At 43.7% G+C, this 15668-nt stretch overlaps 1 protein-coding gene across 1 annotated transcript in view; it reads right to left on the bottom strand.

Annotated features, from left to right (window-relative positions):
- LOC131976040 (collagen alpha-6(VI) chain-like) overlaps nucleotides 1-15333 on the bottom strand; it is a 48041-nt gene extending 32708 nt beyond the window's left edge. Inside the window, exons 1-10 of the mRNA XM_059338917.1 lie at nucleotides 15248-15333; nucleotides 11844-12449; nucleotides 10984-11571; nucleotides 8916-9482; nucleotides 6804-7424; nucleotides 6125-6685; nucleotides 5072-5629; nucleotides 4106-4684; nucleotides 1770-2348; nucleotides 709-1064 (exon numbers count right to left, since the gene is read on the bottom strand). Of these exons, the coding sequence (XP_059194900.1) occupies nucleotides 709-1064; nucleotides 1770-2348; nucleotides 4106-4684; nucleotides 5072-5629; nucleotides 6125-6685; nucleotides 6804-7424; nucleotides 8916-9482; nucleotides 10984-11571; nucleotides 11844-12449; nucleotides 15248-15323 (5091 nt within the window). The 5' untranslated portion in view covers nucleotides 15324-15333. The remainder of the gene's footprint in view (nucleotides 1-708; nucleotides 1065-1769; nucleotides 2349-4105; nucleotides 4685-5071; nucleotides 5630-6124; nucleotides 6686-6803; nucleotides 7425-8915; nucleotides 9483-10983; nucleotides 11572-11843; nucleotides 12450-15247) is intronic.
- Between the last annotated feature and the right edge of the window lie 335 nt (nucleotides 15334-15668).

Below are 15668 nucleotides of genomic sequence, written 5' to 3'. Positions count from 1 at the left end.
TTGGGCTCTAAAAGAGTTTAAAGAGGAAATAAATGATGTAAACGGTGGTTCTCCTGCTCTGATTTAAGGTCTTTATTTAAGGTAGTCATATTATGTCTTATTTTGCTCATTCAATGTGTCTTTTTTGGGTGATTTGTGTCTTTTTTTTGGTCAATTTGTGTCTTTTTTGGTCAATTTGTGTCTTTTTTTTGTAAATTTGTGTCATATTTTGTCAATTTGTGTCTTTTTTTTGGTAAATTTGTTTCATATTTTGTCAATTTGTGTCTTTTTCGGTCAATTTGTGTCTTATTTTGTCAATTTGTGTCTTTTTTGGTTGATTTGTGTCTTTTTTGGTCAATTTGTGTCTTATTTTGGTTGATTTGTGTCTATTTTGGTTGATTTGTGTCTATTTTGGTCAATTTGTGTCTTATTTTGGTCAATTTGTGTCTTTCTCTGTCAATTTGTGTCTTTCTCTGTCAATTTGTGTCTTTCTTGGGGCGATTTGTGTCTTTTTTTTGGTCAATTTGTGTCTTTTTTTGGTCAATTTGTGTCTTTTTTTGGTTTCTTTGTGTCTTTTTTTGGTTTCTTTGTATCTCTTTGGTCGATCTGCTTTAACATTGTGAGACAGGAGTTGTTTTATAAACGCTGCCATCACCAGTTCCAACTCAAACTCTTATTAAAGCAGAACATTTACATTGACCACAGGAAGTCAGCATGTTGAGGACTCACCTTGACGCCGGCTCCGGACTGGGAGCTGAACTTCTGGCTGAAGGATTTCAGCAGCGCGGTGTTGAAGAAGGTGGGCTCGGCCAGATTCATGGCCATCACCTTCCTCACCACGTCCTCGCTGTACGGTTCAAAGTTGGTGTCGTACAGCTGGCCTCCGTTGCGGCTCAGGACCCGGTAGGCGATGTTGGTCTTGATGGGCGCGGTGCCGGTGCAGCAGAGGCCCGACACCGTCGAGACGTAGTGGGCGATGTCCGGCAGGAAGGTCTGCAGCTTGGTGTGGCCGCTGATCAGCATCTCGCCGGGAGCGCCGCTTCGTTTGGAAATATCGAATCCCATGGCGATATCAATGCTGCAGCCTGGAGCAGAGAGAAACACTTCTTAGCCTTCAGGAACGCATTTAATGTCTTTTTGTGTTCTTTTGTCTCTTTTTCGGTCAATTTGTGCCTTTTTTGGTCATTTGTGTCTTCTTTGGTCAATTTGTGTCTTTTTTGGTCAATTTGTGTATTTTTTTGGTCAAATTGTGTCTTTTTGGTCAATTTGTGTCTTTTTTGGTAGTTTTGTCTTTTTTTGGTCAATTTGTGTAATTTTTTGGTCAATTTGTGTCTTTTTTGGTACTTTTGTTTTTTTGGTCAATTTGTGTCTTTTTTGGTCGTTTTGTGTCTTTTTTGGTCAATTTGCGTAATTTTTTGGTCAAATTGTGTCTTTTTGGTCAATTTGTGTCTTTTTTGGTCAATTTGTGTCTATTTCGGTCAATTTGTGTCTATTTCGGTCAATTTGTGTCTTTTTTGGTCAATTTGTATCTCTCTTTGGTCATTTGTGTCTTTTTTGTCAATTTGTGTCTTTTTTGGTCAATTTGTGTCTTTTTTGGTACTGTTGTCTTTTTTTTTGTCAATTTGTGTCTTTTTCTGTCTATTTGTGTCTTTTTCTGTCAATTTGTATATTTCCGTGTCTTTTTTGGTAGTTTCGTCTTTTTTGGTCATTTTGTGTGAATCACATGGTTTACTTTTGTTTTCACATGGGAGTTTTATGTCGGGAGAGAAGAGGCAAAGTTTTCCACTCACCACTTTGCTCTTGTGGCGGTTTAGACTTGCAGATTGTGTCGAGCACCTTCTGCTTGATCTTTTCCAGGCTGCCGAAGTTCTGCACGGTGAACAGCCTCTGCGGGGTGCGGGTGATCTGCAGGAGCTGCAGGTCGTGGACGTCTCCGATGCCGATGGCGAACACCTCGACGCCCAGAGCCCGGAGGCGGTCGGCTGCGTCCTCCACGTCGTCCTGAGATTCTCCGTCCGTGATCAGGACCAGGTTCTGGGAGACTCCCTCAGATCTCCGACTGCCACTAGACGCTTCGAAATAACTCCTGATGCCATCCAGGGCGAGTCCGATGTTGGTGCCTCCGCCGAGCTGAACCATGTCTGTGATGTGCTTGTTCACAGCTTGCTCGCTGTAGTACTTGTTGAGGACAAACTCCTTCTGGAAGGCGCTGCTGAACTGGGCCACGCCCACTCGCACTAAAGTTTCGCTGACTTTGAAGCTGTTCACCAGCTCTGTGGTGAACTTCTTCATGGTGGTGTAGTCCTCTGATCTGATGCTGCCGGACTGATCGAGCAGGAAGACCAGGTCCGCCTTCTGCTTCTCACAAACTGCAGAAGTAAAGAGAGGAAATGTATCCACATGACTGAGAAATAAGACTTTAAGTTAATTTTAAATGACAACACTGTGTTAGAGGCTACTCTACAGGCTCTTCTGTTGACAAATGTCCTGACTGGCTGATAACGCCATCGTTAACGCTGTCGTAATTCATCACTTTCATAAATAAAGCGCTGCAATTTAGTGCCCGTAGTTTGAAAGATTATTGGACACGTATATTTGCTGTCAGTATTGCCGTTTGTGATTGGAGAAAATGTTTCGTTGAAACAATTCCCCAATCCTTAAAGCTACAGTGGATAAAATAATGGCAGAGTGAGAGAGAAAACGGAGTTCGGGTCACAAATGTTCTTATTTTACAGCTAAAAAGTCAGTAAAATATGTTTCTGAAAACATCTGAGATGAGGATATTGAGTCATATTTGATTAGTGATGCCGAGTATGACAGCTGCGTTGGAAACAAATTGGCTCTGATTGGTTTTATTGTCGTTCGGGAGCATCAGATTCTTGCAAATGCCGTTCGAATCATCAGGAGGAAGCAGAGGAACCAGATTATCTGTCTAATGTGTTACTGTCAGGATGACTCACCACAACTAGACAAAGATTTATACAGAAACTACCAACTGTAGCTTTGAGAGGTGTCAAATGACAAGTGTAAGGTTTTTAAAGATTAAGCTTTATCTATGAATCTTTGTACAGCCACTGTGGCTCTATTTATGTGGTTAGTTAGGCTGGAAAGTGAGGCTGCTGGTAAAATATCTACAAGGCTTTATGCCTCCAGGTTTAAGTGAACAAATGTAACAAAACAATCCCAGGAGTGCTACGTGTAGTAGGAAAGAATAACATAATGTATGCATTAAATCCAGCTGTGTGTAAAACATGATGAATAGCAGTCATGATCATTCTTGGCCTATGTTGAGCTAAATGTGTGTGTGTTACAAATAAGAGCTGTAACCTGATATTTAATGAGTAATCACTGTGAAAAACCAGACCAAAGCAGAAGTGAAGTTAGAGTAAAGTATGGTAAAATCTTGATGTGTGTTATCAAGCATGTAAAAGGAAGTTCGTCCATCCATCCATCCATCCATCCATCCATCCATCCATCCATTTATCCATCCATCCATCCATTTATCCATCCATCCATCCATCCATCCATCCATCCATCCATCCATCTATTCATTCATTTTTCCATCCATCCATTTATCCATCCATTTATATATTCATTTTTCCATCCATCCATCCATCCATCCATCCATCCATCCCAAAACTCTCATTCAGCAATATTGGTGACAGGAAACAGGAAGTCTTAGTATTGAAATAAGGTAAAGTGATGACGCCAATAGAAATGGAGCCAGGAAGGTACCGAACGACACCAAGCAAAGCCGCTGGAAAGTACCTTTAAAACCACCATTAGAATCTGAGGAGATCATGCACAAAGACTTGTGCCTAACTAGCCAATAAAAAACATTAATATTGCTGAAGGTCAGAGGCGGTTTTTTTAAGAAAAAGGTGGGCCATGGGGTTTATGATCTTTGCAAGAATGAACTCCACTGCTTGAAAATCTGAACAACTCTCCTGCAACTTTTTTTGTCTCTATAATTTTTGAGTAATAGTTTTTGGGAAGATTTGGCGCAAAGTCAGGTGGCCCATAGCCAATCATCTGGCCAAAGGCTTTGAACTGCTTGATTTGCCACGACATATTCTCTATCAAAATGTACAAAAACAACTGTGTAGAAAGAGCTTCTGCCTCTTACCTGGCTTGGTGGAGTTGCAGAGCACATGAGTAATGTTCTTGTGCAGATTTTCCAGGGCATCAAAGTTATTCACGTAGAAAACTCTGGACTTTTCGTAACCCGCCATGATCTCCAGCTGCGCCTGGATGGCTCCTTCCACACCGATGCTGAAGACGCTGATGCCGTTGTCCCGCAGGGCCTCGGACGGAGCGGCCAGGTCGTTACTGTCGGTGGCGTCGCCGTCTGTGATCACCATGAGGATCTGCGGCACCTGGAGAGCCGCCCTGCCGCCGTTTGCAGCGTCGAAGAAGTCCAGAGAGTATTTCAAAGCCTTGCCGGTGTAGGTGTCTCCGTATGGGGACTTCAGGTCATCGATCGCTTTTAGAACCTCACGCTTGGAAGTATACTTATTCAGAGTAAAAACAACTTGGGGGTTGGTGGAGTAGAGAATCACCCCGAAGCGAGTCAGGTCCTTCCCAACCGTGGTCTGGTTCACCATGGCCGCCATGAACTTCTGCATGTTCCTGAACTTGGGGAGCGTTATGCTCGTGGAGCCGTCCACCAGGAAAATAATGTCGGCTTTCTCTGTCTTCTTACACTCTGGTTGGAAATAAAAGGGAGGGGAAAGGGAGTCAACATAATGAGAAAATATAATTTAAAAGGAAATATCAACATTTATATGCTGACATCCGAAACCTCAAAGATATCTTATTCTGTCTTCAGTCTTTCAGCTAAATGTCAGGAGTTTTAGTGGACTAATATATATAATATATCAGGGAGCAGCCAGGTGTAGCATGGTCAGGCTGAGAGAAAGTCTCCAGGAAACTAAATTCTAAACATCTGATTGTGTACTCCAGCGTGTTAAAACAATCCAAAAATGAGCAGAAGATCTAAAATAGAATCCAAATTAAGTGTTACAGCAACTGGATTAAAGGTTTCATCCACAATTAAATATTTTGATGTGAACTTGTTGAAGCCTTGTCTTACCTCTCTCTGGGTCACAGATCTCCAGGGCCACCTGGCTCTCCAGGTCCTTCAGGGCGTCAAAGTCCCGCTCGGCGTACATCCTGTCCGGTGAGCCACTGATCTCCAGCAGCTGGGTGGTGTTGGCGTCCACCACTCCGATGGCGTAGATCATCACCCCCTTGGCTCTCAGAGCCTCGGCGGGGAGTCGGACCTGGTCCTGGGCTTCGCCGTCCGTGATCACCACCAGCCTCTGCCTCATGCCGGGACGCCCTCCATTGATCGAATCAAATAACTTGGACACGTCTGTGAGGGCGGCGCCTGTGAGCGTGCCGCCGCCGACCTGCTGCATGTCGCTGATGGCTTTGAACATCTCCTCCTTGCTGTAGTGGCGGTTCAGCGGGAACACAATCTGTTGGATGGTGCTGAACTGCATGACGCCGACGTGCACCTCGTCCTGCCCCACCACGGACTTGCTGATGACGGAGTTCATAAAGCCTTTCATTTTGTTGAAGTCTTCTGGATAGATGCTCCCAGAGCTGTCAATCAAGAAGACGAGGTCGCCTGGGACTTCTTTGCAAGCTGTGGACACATTAACATTTACAAGTTAGTGTGGACTTCCTCCTGTGTGCTGCATTCAAAATATATCTGTAAAGACAGAATCCTGTTGGTGGTAAGAAAGTCGTTTTTTTGGTTGTTTTGTGTCATTTTGAGTCTTTTTGGTCGTTTTGTGTCTTCTTTGGTCGTTTTGTGTCTTTTTGGTCGCTTTGTGTCTTTCTTGGTTGCTTTGTGTCTTTTTTGGTTATTTTGGGTCTTTTTGGTCGTTTTGTCCTTTTTTGGTCATTTTGAGTCTTTTATGGTCATTTCTTTTGTCTTTTTTGGTGTTTTTGTGTCTTTTTATGGTCTTTTTGTGTCTGCTTTGGTCGTAAATCTAACAATTCACTTTCATTTCCATCTTAAATAAAGCCTGCGTGTTGGAAATACTGGAAATAAAGTTGGATTTAGCAAAACAGTTTGCTCATTCAGGCAACTGATTAAATGTGTCATAATGATGTATGTTGGTTCAGTTTTTCTTACCATCCTGAGAACAGATGTCCGTGATGATGTCGTCCTTGATGGGCCTCAAAGCATCGAAGTTGTTGACGAAGAACGTCCTCTTGGGGTTTCCGGCGATCTCCTGCAGCTCGTCTACATCTGCTTTCTTCACCCCGATGGCGTAGATGACGACACCCTGCGCCCTCAGCTTCTCTGCAGGAATCTTGACCTCGTCGCTGGATTTCCCGTCAGTGATGACCACCAGGTACTCGGGGACTTTGTGGCCTCGAGAGACCATTGCTTGGTCAAAGAGTGGGCCCATGAACTCCAGGGCTCGTCCCGTCTCCGTGCCGCCTCCTACTTGTCTGATTCCCTCCACGGCTTTCTCCAACATCTTGGTATCGGAATAGGTCGTCAGATCAAATTCTAAATTTGGAGCATCTGCGTATTTTGCCACTCCCAAGCGGACATGCTGCGGCCCGATCCGGAAGGTGTGGAGGAACTCAATGATGAACTTCTTCATGTCCTGGAAGTCGGTTGGGTAAATACTTCCAGAGTGGTCGATCAGGAAGAAGATGTCTGCTTCGTCTGTTTGTACACAGCCTGGATGAGGAAAAGCAACATATTAAAACCCCAGTAGACTCCCTTTACATGCATTTACTTTATTTTCTATGCTGTTCTGCTCTTTAAACTGATTTAAAACACAAGCTCTGGTTCAAACCTTCTTTAATGCCGGTTCTTCTTGTATTGACTGAGAATGCTTGCCGGAGGATGTTATGGCACATCATTTTCTGCAGACTCTGCTCCAAAGATTTCAGTTTGGCAAAACTGTCCACAACGAACTTGTGTTTATGAGGTGGATAAGACGCCATCTCGATCAGCTCCGCCTCGTTGGCGTCTTTCACTCCGACAGCGTAAACAGTGACGCCCTTCCGCCGGAGTTCAGCCGCCGGCGTGCTCACGTTGTCCTGCGATTCGCCATCTGTGATCACCACCGCCACCTGCTGCACGCCCTTGTCTTTCCTGCTTCCTTTCTCCTTGACAAAGACCTTCTCCAGGGCGTACTTCAGGGCTTCTCCAGTGTGCGTACCGCCCCCGTGATAGGGCAGGATTTTGATGAACTTCAGCAGTTCGTTCTTGTCGGTGAAGGAGTTGAGGTAGACCTGAGCTACGGCCCTGGTGTTATACATCACGATGCCCACTCGGACTCTGGACTGACTGACTTCCAGGCCGCTCACGATCGAGTGCAGGAAAGCTCGCACCAGCTGGAAGTTGGGCGTTCCAATGCTTCCAGACTCATCGACAATGAACACGATGTCGGCCAGTTTGGCTGCTTTGCAATCTGTGAAAAAATCATCAAAAACATAATTATTATCAGTTGACTTGTGAGCTGCTCAAACATTCAGATTCATTTCAAGATGAAGAACTGAGATGAGGATTTCTGTACACAATCTGTACATTTCTGTTTTGAAACAATTTCTTGCTGACAGATGAGTCGACTTCCACCTGATGCAGACTGTGTTCAGACCGACTTCAGCCATGCATGAAAAAACACGCTTTTCTGTCTGTGTGTAATTTAATTAATTAATTTAATTTGAATGTTCCAGCCCATACGCAATACATGTGCATGTTTTCCCGGGCACGAGCACGCTGCTAAGTCTATTTTTTAACCTTAAAAGGATACACCCTATACTTGTTTATCTTCAAAAATTCCAACGCTTCTACTGTCTGACAACTCCCAGATATTAAAGTTCAATATTCTGGTTTGAACCAGTTATTACAGTTCTGTTCCTCAACAAAAGGTCAGACTGTGGCTTCTCTTAGTAAAGCAGAACACTAAAAGTAACATAAAATATACTACAGGAGCTCTGTGCACCGGCTCCTTGCAGGCTCCCATCTCAACTGGGTCATAGATGCAGCCTGAAGAGTTTATTTACGTTTCAAGTTTAGTTATGTGCATCATTTTGAGTGCTGCCCAATAATAGGCATATAAAAGGACTAAATTTAAATATTTATCTACATTTTGCATTGTTGCATGGCTATCTGTGGTGCTTGTTCTCCCACTGAGCGAACAAAAACTTTCATGGTCTTGAGGAGCTGCACTGTTTTTTCTCGGACAAACTGGGCAAACCTTAACTGTTAATTTACTACCATACAACGTGTATGCATGCTTTAAAATTTGCAGACAAGAACAAACTGATATGGAGACTTGTTTAGGTGTTGGGTGAAAGTGTGACGTGACGTCCCTATTCGACGCGGCGTTAACTCTCATGTGCACAACAGTGATCAGGTGATCGAGCTGCAGCCGAAGCTGTTAACCCTCTGAAATCTCCGGCTATTATGTCCGTTAAAAAAGCTGTTAAAAATCTTCACCATGCCATGTTGGTATCAGTTTTTTCAGCGTTACCTCACCTATTTTCTTTGACTTACTTGATCAAAATGTTGAACCCAAAAGAAACAAAAGAAAACATAAAATCTGATCTTGAAAATGATGTTTCAAAACACAGAATTTTAAATATTGCAAATAAGAACACAGGTTGCAAATATAACATATAAGAGTTAAAATGAGGATAATATCTAGTTCAATATTTTATACTAAATATATTTGACAATATCTCCAGTTTCACTTGGCCGAATATCATTAAAAAAACAACAACTGGCAGTTTTAAGCCAGAACTTTAGAGGGAAGCTGATGGCAAGACTCAATGTTGCTTTATTTTTATGTCGTCACGTCATGAAGAAGTAATATGCAGGTGTTCTCATGGACTCTTAATTTAATTACAAATTCAGAAAGTGAGAAGTCACAATAATCACATAATATAATATATTTTACCTCCAGTAAGAACGGACTGCACTTCTTCTTTTTCAAAGATAGTCTTCAGTGTTGGAGCGTTACTGATGCTCTGGTAAATGTACGGTGGAGTGGCTATAAGACGCATCTCCTGCAGGGACGCTCCGAGGCTCATCCCCACCACCGTGATTCCTTGGGATTTGATGAAACGTGACTCCTTGTACACGGGGTCACTTGAGTCTTTTCCACTTATAACAACCAGGAACTGTCGGTGGCCCTCGGCCGCCCGGCTTCCCGCCGCTTCGGTGAATACATTTTCGCTGGCGTACTTCAAGGCGACGCCCATATTACGAGGCTCGTTGGACGGCAGTCTTCGCTGGCGGAAACGCTTGACAGCATTTGCGTATTCCTCTTTGGTTTTATGAACTTTAAAAAGGAATTCCACCCTGACATCCTGGCCGTACTGGGCCAGGCCCAGGTGGTAGCCGAACTCTCCGACGTTCAGTTGGTTGACCAGTCGTCCGATGACGGTCCTGACCTGACCGAACTCTGCTGTGGTCAAGCCGCTGTCCACGAGGAAGAAGATGTCGGCAAACTTTTCTGCCAAGGCTGAAAGAAAACACCAAAAAGAACAGTGAGAAGATCTGCTGATCTACTGGACCACTCCGAATCAGTAGTTAGTATTCAGTTCAGTATTTAGTATCATGACAAAGTGTGAACATATTCTGGAAAGAGACAGACTCCAAATCAAGGAAAAATTAACAAGCAGTACATTAATATTTTTGGAGGCGTACAGCTGCACTGTGAATAACTTCTGCGGAGGACTCAAGTTCCAATAACACTCAACAAGTTCAACTCTCTGTCCCCAAACAACTTCTGTCTCTTAATGTTGCATGTTTTGGCCGATGCTGCGTCTTTGCTGGCCGACCTCAAATTGGAACATTAATCATTACGAGGCCTTCGGGTTTTTGTGTCTGCAGCCTCAAAGTGTTTTTAGATTGCTACATGGAATGAGATGCTTTTGAGGAAAAGGAACATTAATTTTCATGATTGCACCTGGCAGAGAGATCTGAGTCCATAAAGGTCAGAATTATTTGTCTGTTTTCTGGAGGCGCTTTGAGTCTGAAGATACAGAGACTGCTCATTATTCTGACATCCCATTGATCAAATATATAGAGGATAGAGATAACACTGTGGTTAAGGAATGCTTAGGGTTAGACTGAAGGGGCTGTTTGACCAATGGCACGGCTCCAAATTAATGAATCTGCGTTACGCACTGGGGACATGAATTTGAAAGACTCATGGAGGAAGTCATAAAAGAAGCTATTGAGTTGGATTATGGGAAGTGAAGGAACCAGTGTTGTTTGGACTCAACGTCAGACTATCACAGCATCTTTAGCAGCAGTAAAGTAATTGATAAAAAAACTTTTTTCCACTGCAAAAATATCTAAAATTCCTATTTCAGTCAGCAGAAAAGAGATTAACCCTCAAGCAAAATCAAACAAAGAACCATATTTGGTAACTTGAGCGGACATCTATAACAGGTCTCCTCGTTCTCCGTGAGCTCATAGAACTACATGGATTTCTACATCACAAATAGTGACACTGTGGCATCTGACCAATCAGTAAGTCCTACAAGATTCAAGCTTTCCTGTATTTTCATTGTATTAAAAAAGTATACATCTAAATTTACCTGTGCTTCTCATATATAAGGTGCTTTAAATAAGACATTCAGACATTGCGCATATGTAATAAGTAGTCTAAAAAGACAATAAATAGTTTAAAGGTAAAAGATAAAGTGGTGATGGATGCAGATGATGTGTTATTGTCTATTTAGGGTTGCTGTGGGAAAGAGACTATAATAAATTTAATAATAATAATGACTCAATTGACCTCGATTCGCAATAGAAAAATGAAACATTTTGCAAAAAGTCTTGTAATATCCTCCAATAACACTTCAGGGTTGACATTTTCAATTTCCAGGAGTGTCCTATAAACGGTTAACATTCAGCTCCCTGTACCTCCCGTAATCAGGATGTTTGAGTCGTTGTTGGACTCTGATTCTGATATTATATTGCAAGATAAATAACGTTATAATCCTTTTCCTCACCTTGCCTCTGGTCCTCTACAGAGATGCAGACAGTCTGCAGCAGCCCCTCCGTCAGCCTCTGCAGAGCCTGGAAGCTGTCGATGGCGTACGTGAAGCGGTCTGAAGGCTTGTTGGCGATGTCCGCGAGCTGCTTCTTGTCGGCTTGTCCCACCCCGATGCCGAACACGATGACTCCGTGCTTCCTCAGGTCCTGGGAGGGTCCTATCACATCGTCCGCGGACTCTCCGTCCGTGATGACCACGACGATCTGAGGCACCCGCTGGCTGGCTCGGCTACCCGCCTCCTCCGTGAAGTAGTTTGCCTGGATGAACCGGATGGCCTTGCCCGTCTGGGTGCTTCCTGCGCGGTAGGGGAATGTGTCCACGGCAGCCAGCAGGGACGTCTTGTCCATGTGGTCCTTCAGCAGGAACTCTTGGTGAGGCTCGTCGCTGAACTGAGCAAGGCCGACCCGGACTTTGTCGGGGCCGATGTCGAGGCCGTTGATAACGCTGCGGAGGAAAGTCCGGACCTCCTGAAAGTTAGTGATGCCGATGCTGGTGGAGCCGTCGACCAGGAAGACGATGTCGGCCACAGTGGCTTTGGCACACTCTGCACAGGAGGGAGAGAAAAGTCAGCATATGCAGCAACAAGCTGAGAAACATTTAGTGTGTTTGTGCACATACAGAACATTCTTACTGTTATTTAGTCCGCCATCTGTAAATACTCGGCTGACAATCTAAAGGTTTACAAAGCTTTCTTGACATCAGAGTGAATTCAGTTGTACATTTAGATATCTAAAGTAATACTTGGCTCTATCATAGCTTGGATATAAATAACACTCGGGTCAGATCCCCACAAGCTGTCGGTATGACACATTTTACCTTGAGACAACTGCAGGAGTTGTCGTTTAACTTCCTCTACGGTCGTACAAATCGTCTGGACGATGCTCTGAGAAATTCCCTGCAGCGCTGCGAAGTCAGACACGCTGTAGACGTGCTGACTGTGCGGCTCGTTGGCTATCTCTTTCAGCTGCTCTTCGTCTGCGTCTTTGATGCCGATCGCGTACAGAACGATTCCCTGCCTCTTCAGATCCAGGGCGTGGGACTCCACGTTGTCTTGTGACTTTCCGTCGGTGATCACCACGGCGATTTGCGGCACTTTCTGGCCTCGGCTTCCTGCCGCCTCCACAAAGTGCTCCTTCAGCATGAAATCCAAGCCTTGCCCCGTCTGGGTGCCACCTCCCTGGTAGGGCAGGTTGTTGATGTAGTCGAGGATGTCCTTCTTGCTCTGGTAGGTGTTGAGCAGGAACTCGGTGCGTGGAGCCGTGCTGTACTGGACCAGCCCGATGCGGACGTGCTCCGGCCCGACGTCAAAGCTGTTGACCAGCGTGTACAGAAACTGACGGATCTGCTTGAAGTTCTCGGTGCCGATGCTCCACGACCCGTCGACCATGAAGACGATGTCCGCTACGGCCTCTTGAGTGCAGACTGAGACGGAAGGTTATCAGGTCACGGAGAGGTCTTGCAGGTAAGAGGTCACAGTGCGCTACAAGAAAAGCTCCTCGTACCCGAGCAGCTTGTGGCTCTTAGAAAGCGTGGCAGCCAGAGGTGAAAGTGCCAGCGTGACTTGCAGACAGAATGGTGGATTGCTGGTGATGTGTGCAAGCCAGAAGGAAACAAAATGAGCAACTTGTGGACAGCAGCAGGGTCTGAAAGCACTCACCTTCAGGTCAACTCTTGGATGCAAAAGTGTGCGGAAAGCGAAACAAAGGGTGCGTGGCTGACAGCTGGTGATCATTTCCTTCAGACAGTGATGGTGGTGCAAACAGAAAGTGGATGAAAGGCTGATCCAACCTGCCTCTCCTTTATCTTCTAACTCTTACATACCTGGCATTCATGTGCCTCGCTGCATGAAACTCTGCCAGTATTTTCCTCACCCTTCATATTCTGAGATATTCATAGAAAAGACCTCAAAGTTGACTGTATTTTTACTGGAATGGAACATTCCCATTACAGACCAAAGAACCAGTTGCACAAAACACCCAAAGTTCAGATTTTTCTTTAAGTCCAAGTTAAGGTTTCCTTAAACTCTTCGGCTGCTGCATACTCGGCCGACTTTACGTCTTTTTTTAGAGACTGATATCATGAAGTTGGGAAGGGGATGAAACATTGCTCCAAAGTTAGGCAAAAATTGACAAAGCCTCTTTCAAAGTGGTCCCTTGATATCTTTCTTCAAGATATCGGAATGAAAATGGGTTCTCTTATGCTAATCCCATGGAGTTTGTGGCAGCAAACAGTTTTTTCTGTTCTGTTGTCCTACTGAATGTAAATATTCTGGGGTCCCTAATCAGTCTGTGAGCTGCATAAATCGGGTATAACTGGACAGCTGAGACTGTAAACTAATGAATCTATTGATACCAAACATATCATGGTACCTTGTCGGGAAGTGGGTGAAGGAATGCATCAAAGTTAGCCTGAGCCCTGACAAGATGTGTTTACAGACATGCCCACTTTATGAAAATCTCTTGCAGTTGGGCAGAAATTATGCAGTATACAGTAAAATTATGCAGTGTTTCTCCTGCAGTAAAAAGTGTTATTGTGTCCTCTTGTGTGTGAATCTTTGTGCATCCTGGGGTCCCTAAACAGTCTTTATGTGAGCTGCATAAATGGGGTCTGACTGGAAAGCTGACACTGGTTTTATTCTAAGAGATCTTTCAGCTCAGTCATAGTTGAGGTATTTCATGTCCAAAGGTCAGCGGTTTGCTCACTATGTTTAAAATGTCCTTATCTATCTAAAACCACATAAGGTTTAACATGATGCTTACACAATATCCAGACTTCTTATTCATACTGACTCACTCTTCTTTCTGGTCTAAAATCTTTGTCAATGCAGTTTTTTCCCTGAACTATTGAAACCTTTTAAAGGATTCTGTAAGACTCCCTTCAGAAGGTCCTTCAGCTCAGAAGAAATTAAACCTTAAACCAGGGGTGTCAAACTCAAATTACCTGGGGGCCGCTGGAGGCAGTATCAAAATGATCAAAAAAAGACACAAAATGACAGGAAAAACTAAATTACTTAAAAAAGACACAAAGTGACCCAAACAGGCACAAAATACTAAAACCCCCCACAAAATGACCAAAAAATATACAGAATGACCAAAAAGACACAAAATTATTTAAAAAAGACACAAAATGACCCAAAAAGACAGAAAATGTCACAAAAAATTACTTAAAAAAGAAACAAAATGACCAAAAAAAAAGACACCGAATTACCAAAAAGACACAAAATAATTTTAAAAAGACACAAAATGACCAAAAAAATACACAAAATTATTTTAAAAAGACACAAAATTATCAAAAAAAGTAATTAAAGGGACCTTCCTCACACAACACGGTAAAGTGCCATTCATATAAAACTCACATTAAACTTTCATATCAAGGTGGGGGCCACAAAATATCGTCACGAGGGCCACAATTGGCCCGCGAGTTTGAGACCCCTGACTTTAAGGTCTTATAGAGAAAATCTGTTGGTGTTTTGTACAACAGGCCTCATGTTCTTTAGCAGCCACATGTTAACTTTAACCTTTCCCCTATTTTTAGTTCAAATGTTGCCCATAATCCAGCTGTTTGAAGCTGTGTTTGGCAGCAGGGCTGGAAAATACATACAGTATGATTAATGCATCTGGGCACTGCTGATGAAAGCAAGATGACTCTATGAACCAGTTAATGCATCACATTCCTGTGCTCGGCAGAAAACACGTTCTGTGCAGGGTTAGTAACAGTGCTCCTTGTATATTTACAGTGAGAATAAAGAATTTACCACACACAGTGAAACTGTAAGGCTCATTATGTGTTGGCATGTACAGTGTGACAAGTGGTGGAATGAAACTGCAGCGTATTTACTCAAGTAAACTTAAGTACAATTTTGCGGTACTTGTACTTTACTTGAGTATTTTCGTTTTATGTATACTTCTACTCCACTACCTTTTGAGGCAAATATTGTACTCCTCTACATTTACCTCTACAGACAGTTTTAGTTACTTTAGGGACCGAGATTTAACATGAAAAACATGATCAATTTAAAAATGTTAAATGTATTTCTTCCACCACTGAGTGTGTGTGTGTGTGTGTGTGTGTGTGTGTGTGTGTGTTTTCTTGTGTGTGTAACTTTCTGTACATTCACACGTTGTGTAAATTGGTTGCACAGATGTTATTGGGCCGTTTGAACTGATCCTGTATGTGCTGGTATGCAGGAAGTTAAGTCATAGCTGCATAATCACACCCACCTGTCTTGTCGGCGGTGTTGCCGTAGAAACACGCTGCCATGATGAGGCCGAGGAGAAGACCCCGCCTCCCCTTCATGCTGGAACGGCTCTCGGGTTTCTCTCTCCCTACAACACGAAGAAACAAAAGACCCCCATAAATGCACAGAATCTGTTTCCCATCAGTCGCGGCGGGGGGGACGCGTTTGTTCCAGAGAATCAACCGACTGCACACACTTACAGCCGGACACGCCCACCGTGACTCTGCAGCACTCCACAGAAACTTTTGGGGTTTTTCCTGAGAATATAAACGCCTCGGAGCTGTGGTGCGTCTGTTGGCCTGCACAACAAACAACATGCACAATTCTTTGGAAATGCTTCATTAAAAGAGGAATCTGGTGAAACCTTTCATGTTTCTTTTTGTAGTGGTGGAGGAAGAACGGAG

This window comes from Centropristis striata, chromosome 8, assembly GCF_030273125.1.
Source record: "Centropristis striata isolate RG_2023a ecotype Rhode Island chromosome 8, C.striata_1.0, whole genome shotgun sequence".
NCBI classification, from domain to species: domain Eukaryota; kingdom Metazoa; phylum Chordata; class Actinopteri; order Perciformes; family Serranidae; genus Centropristis; species Centropristis striata.
The sequence above is the reverse complement of the archived record's forward strand: the minus strand, read 5'-3'. Positions and strand labels throughout refer to the sequence as shown.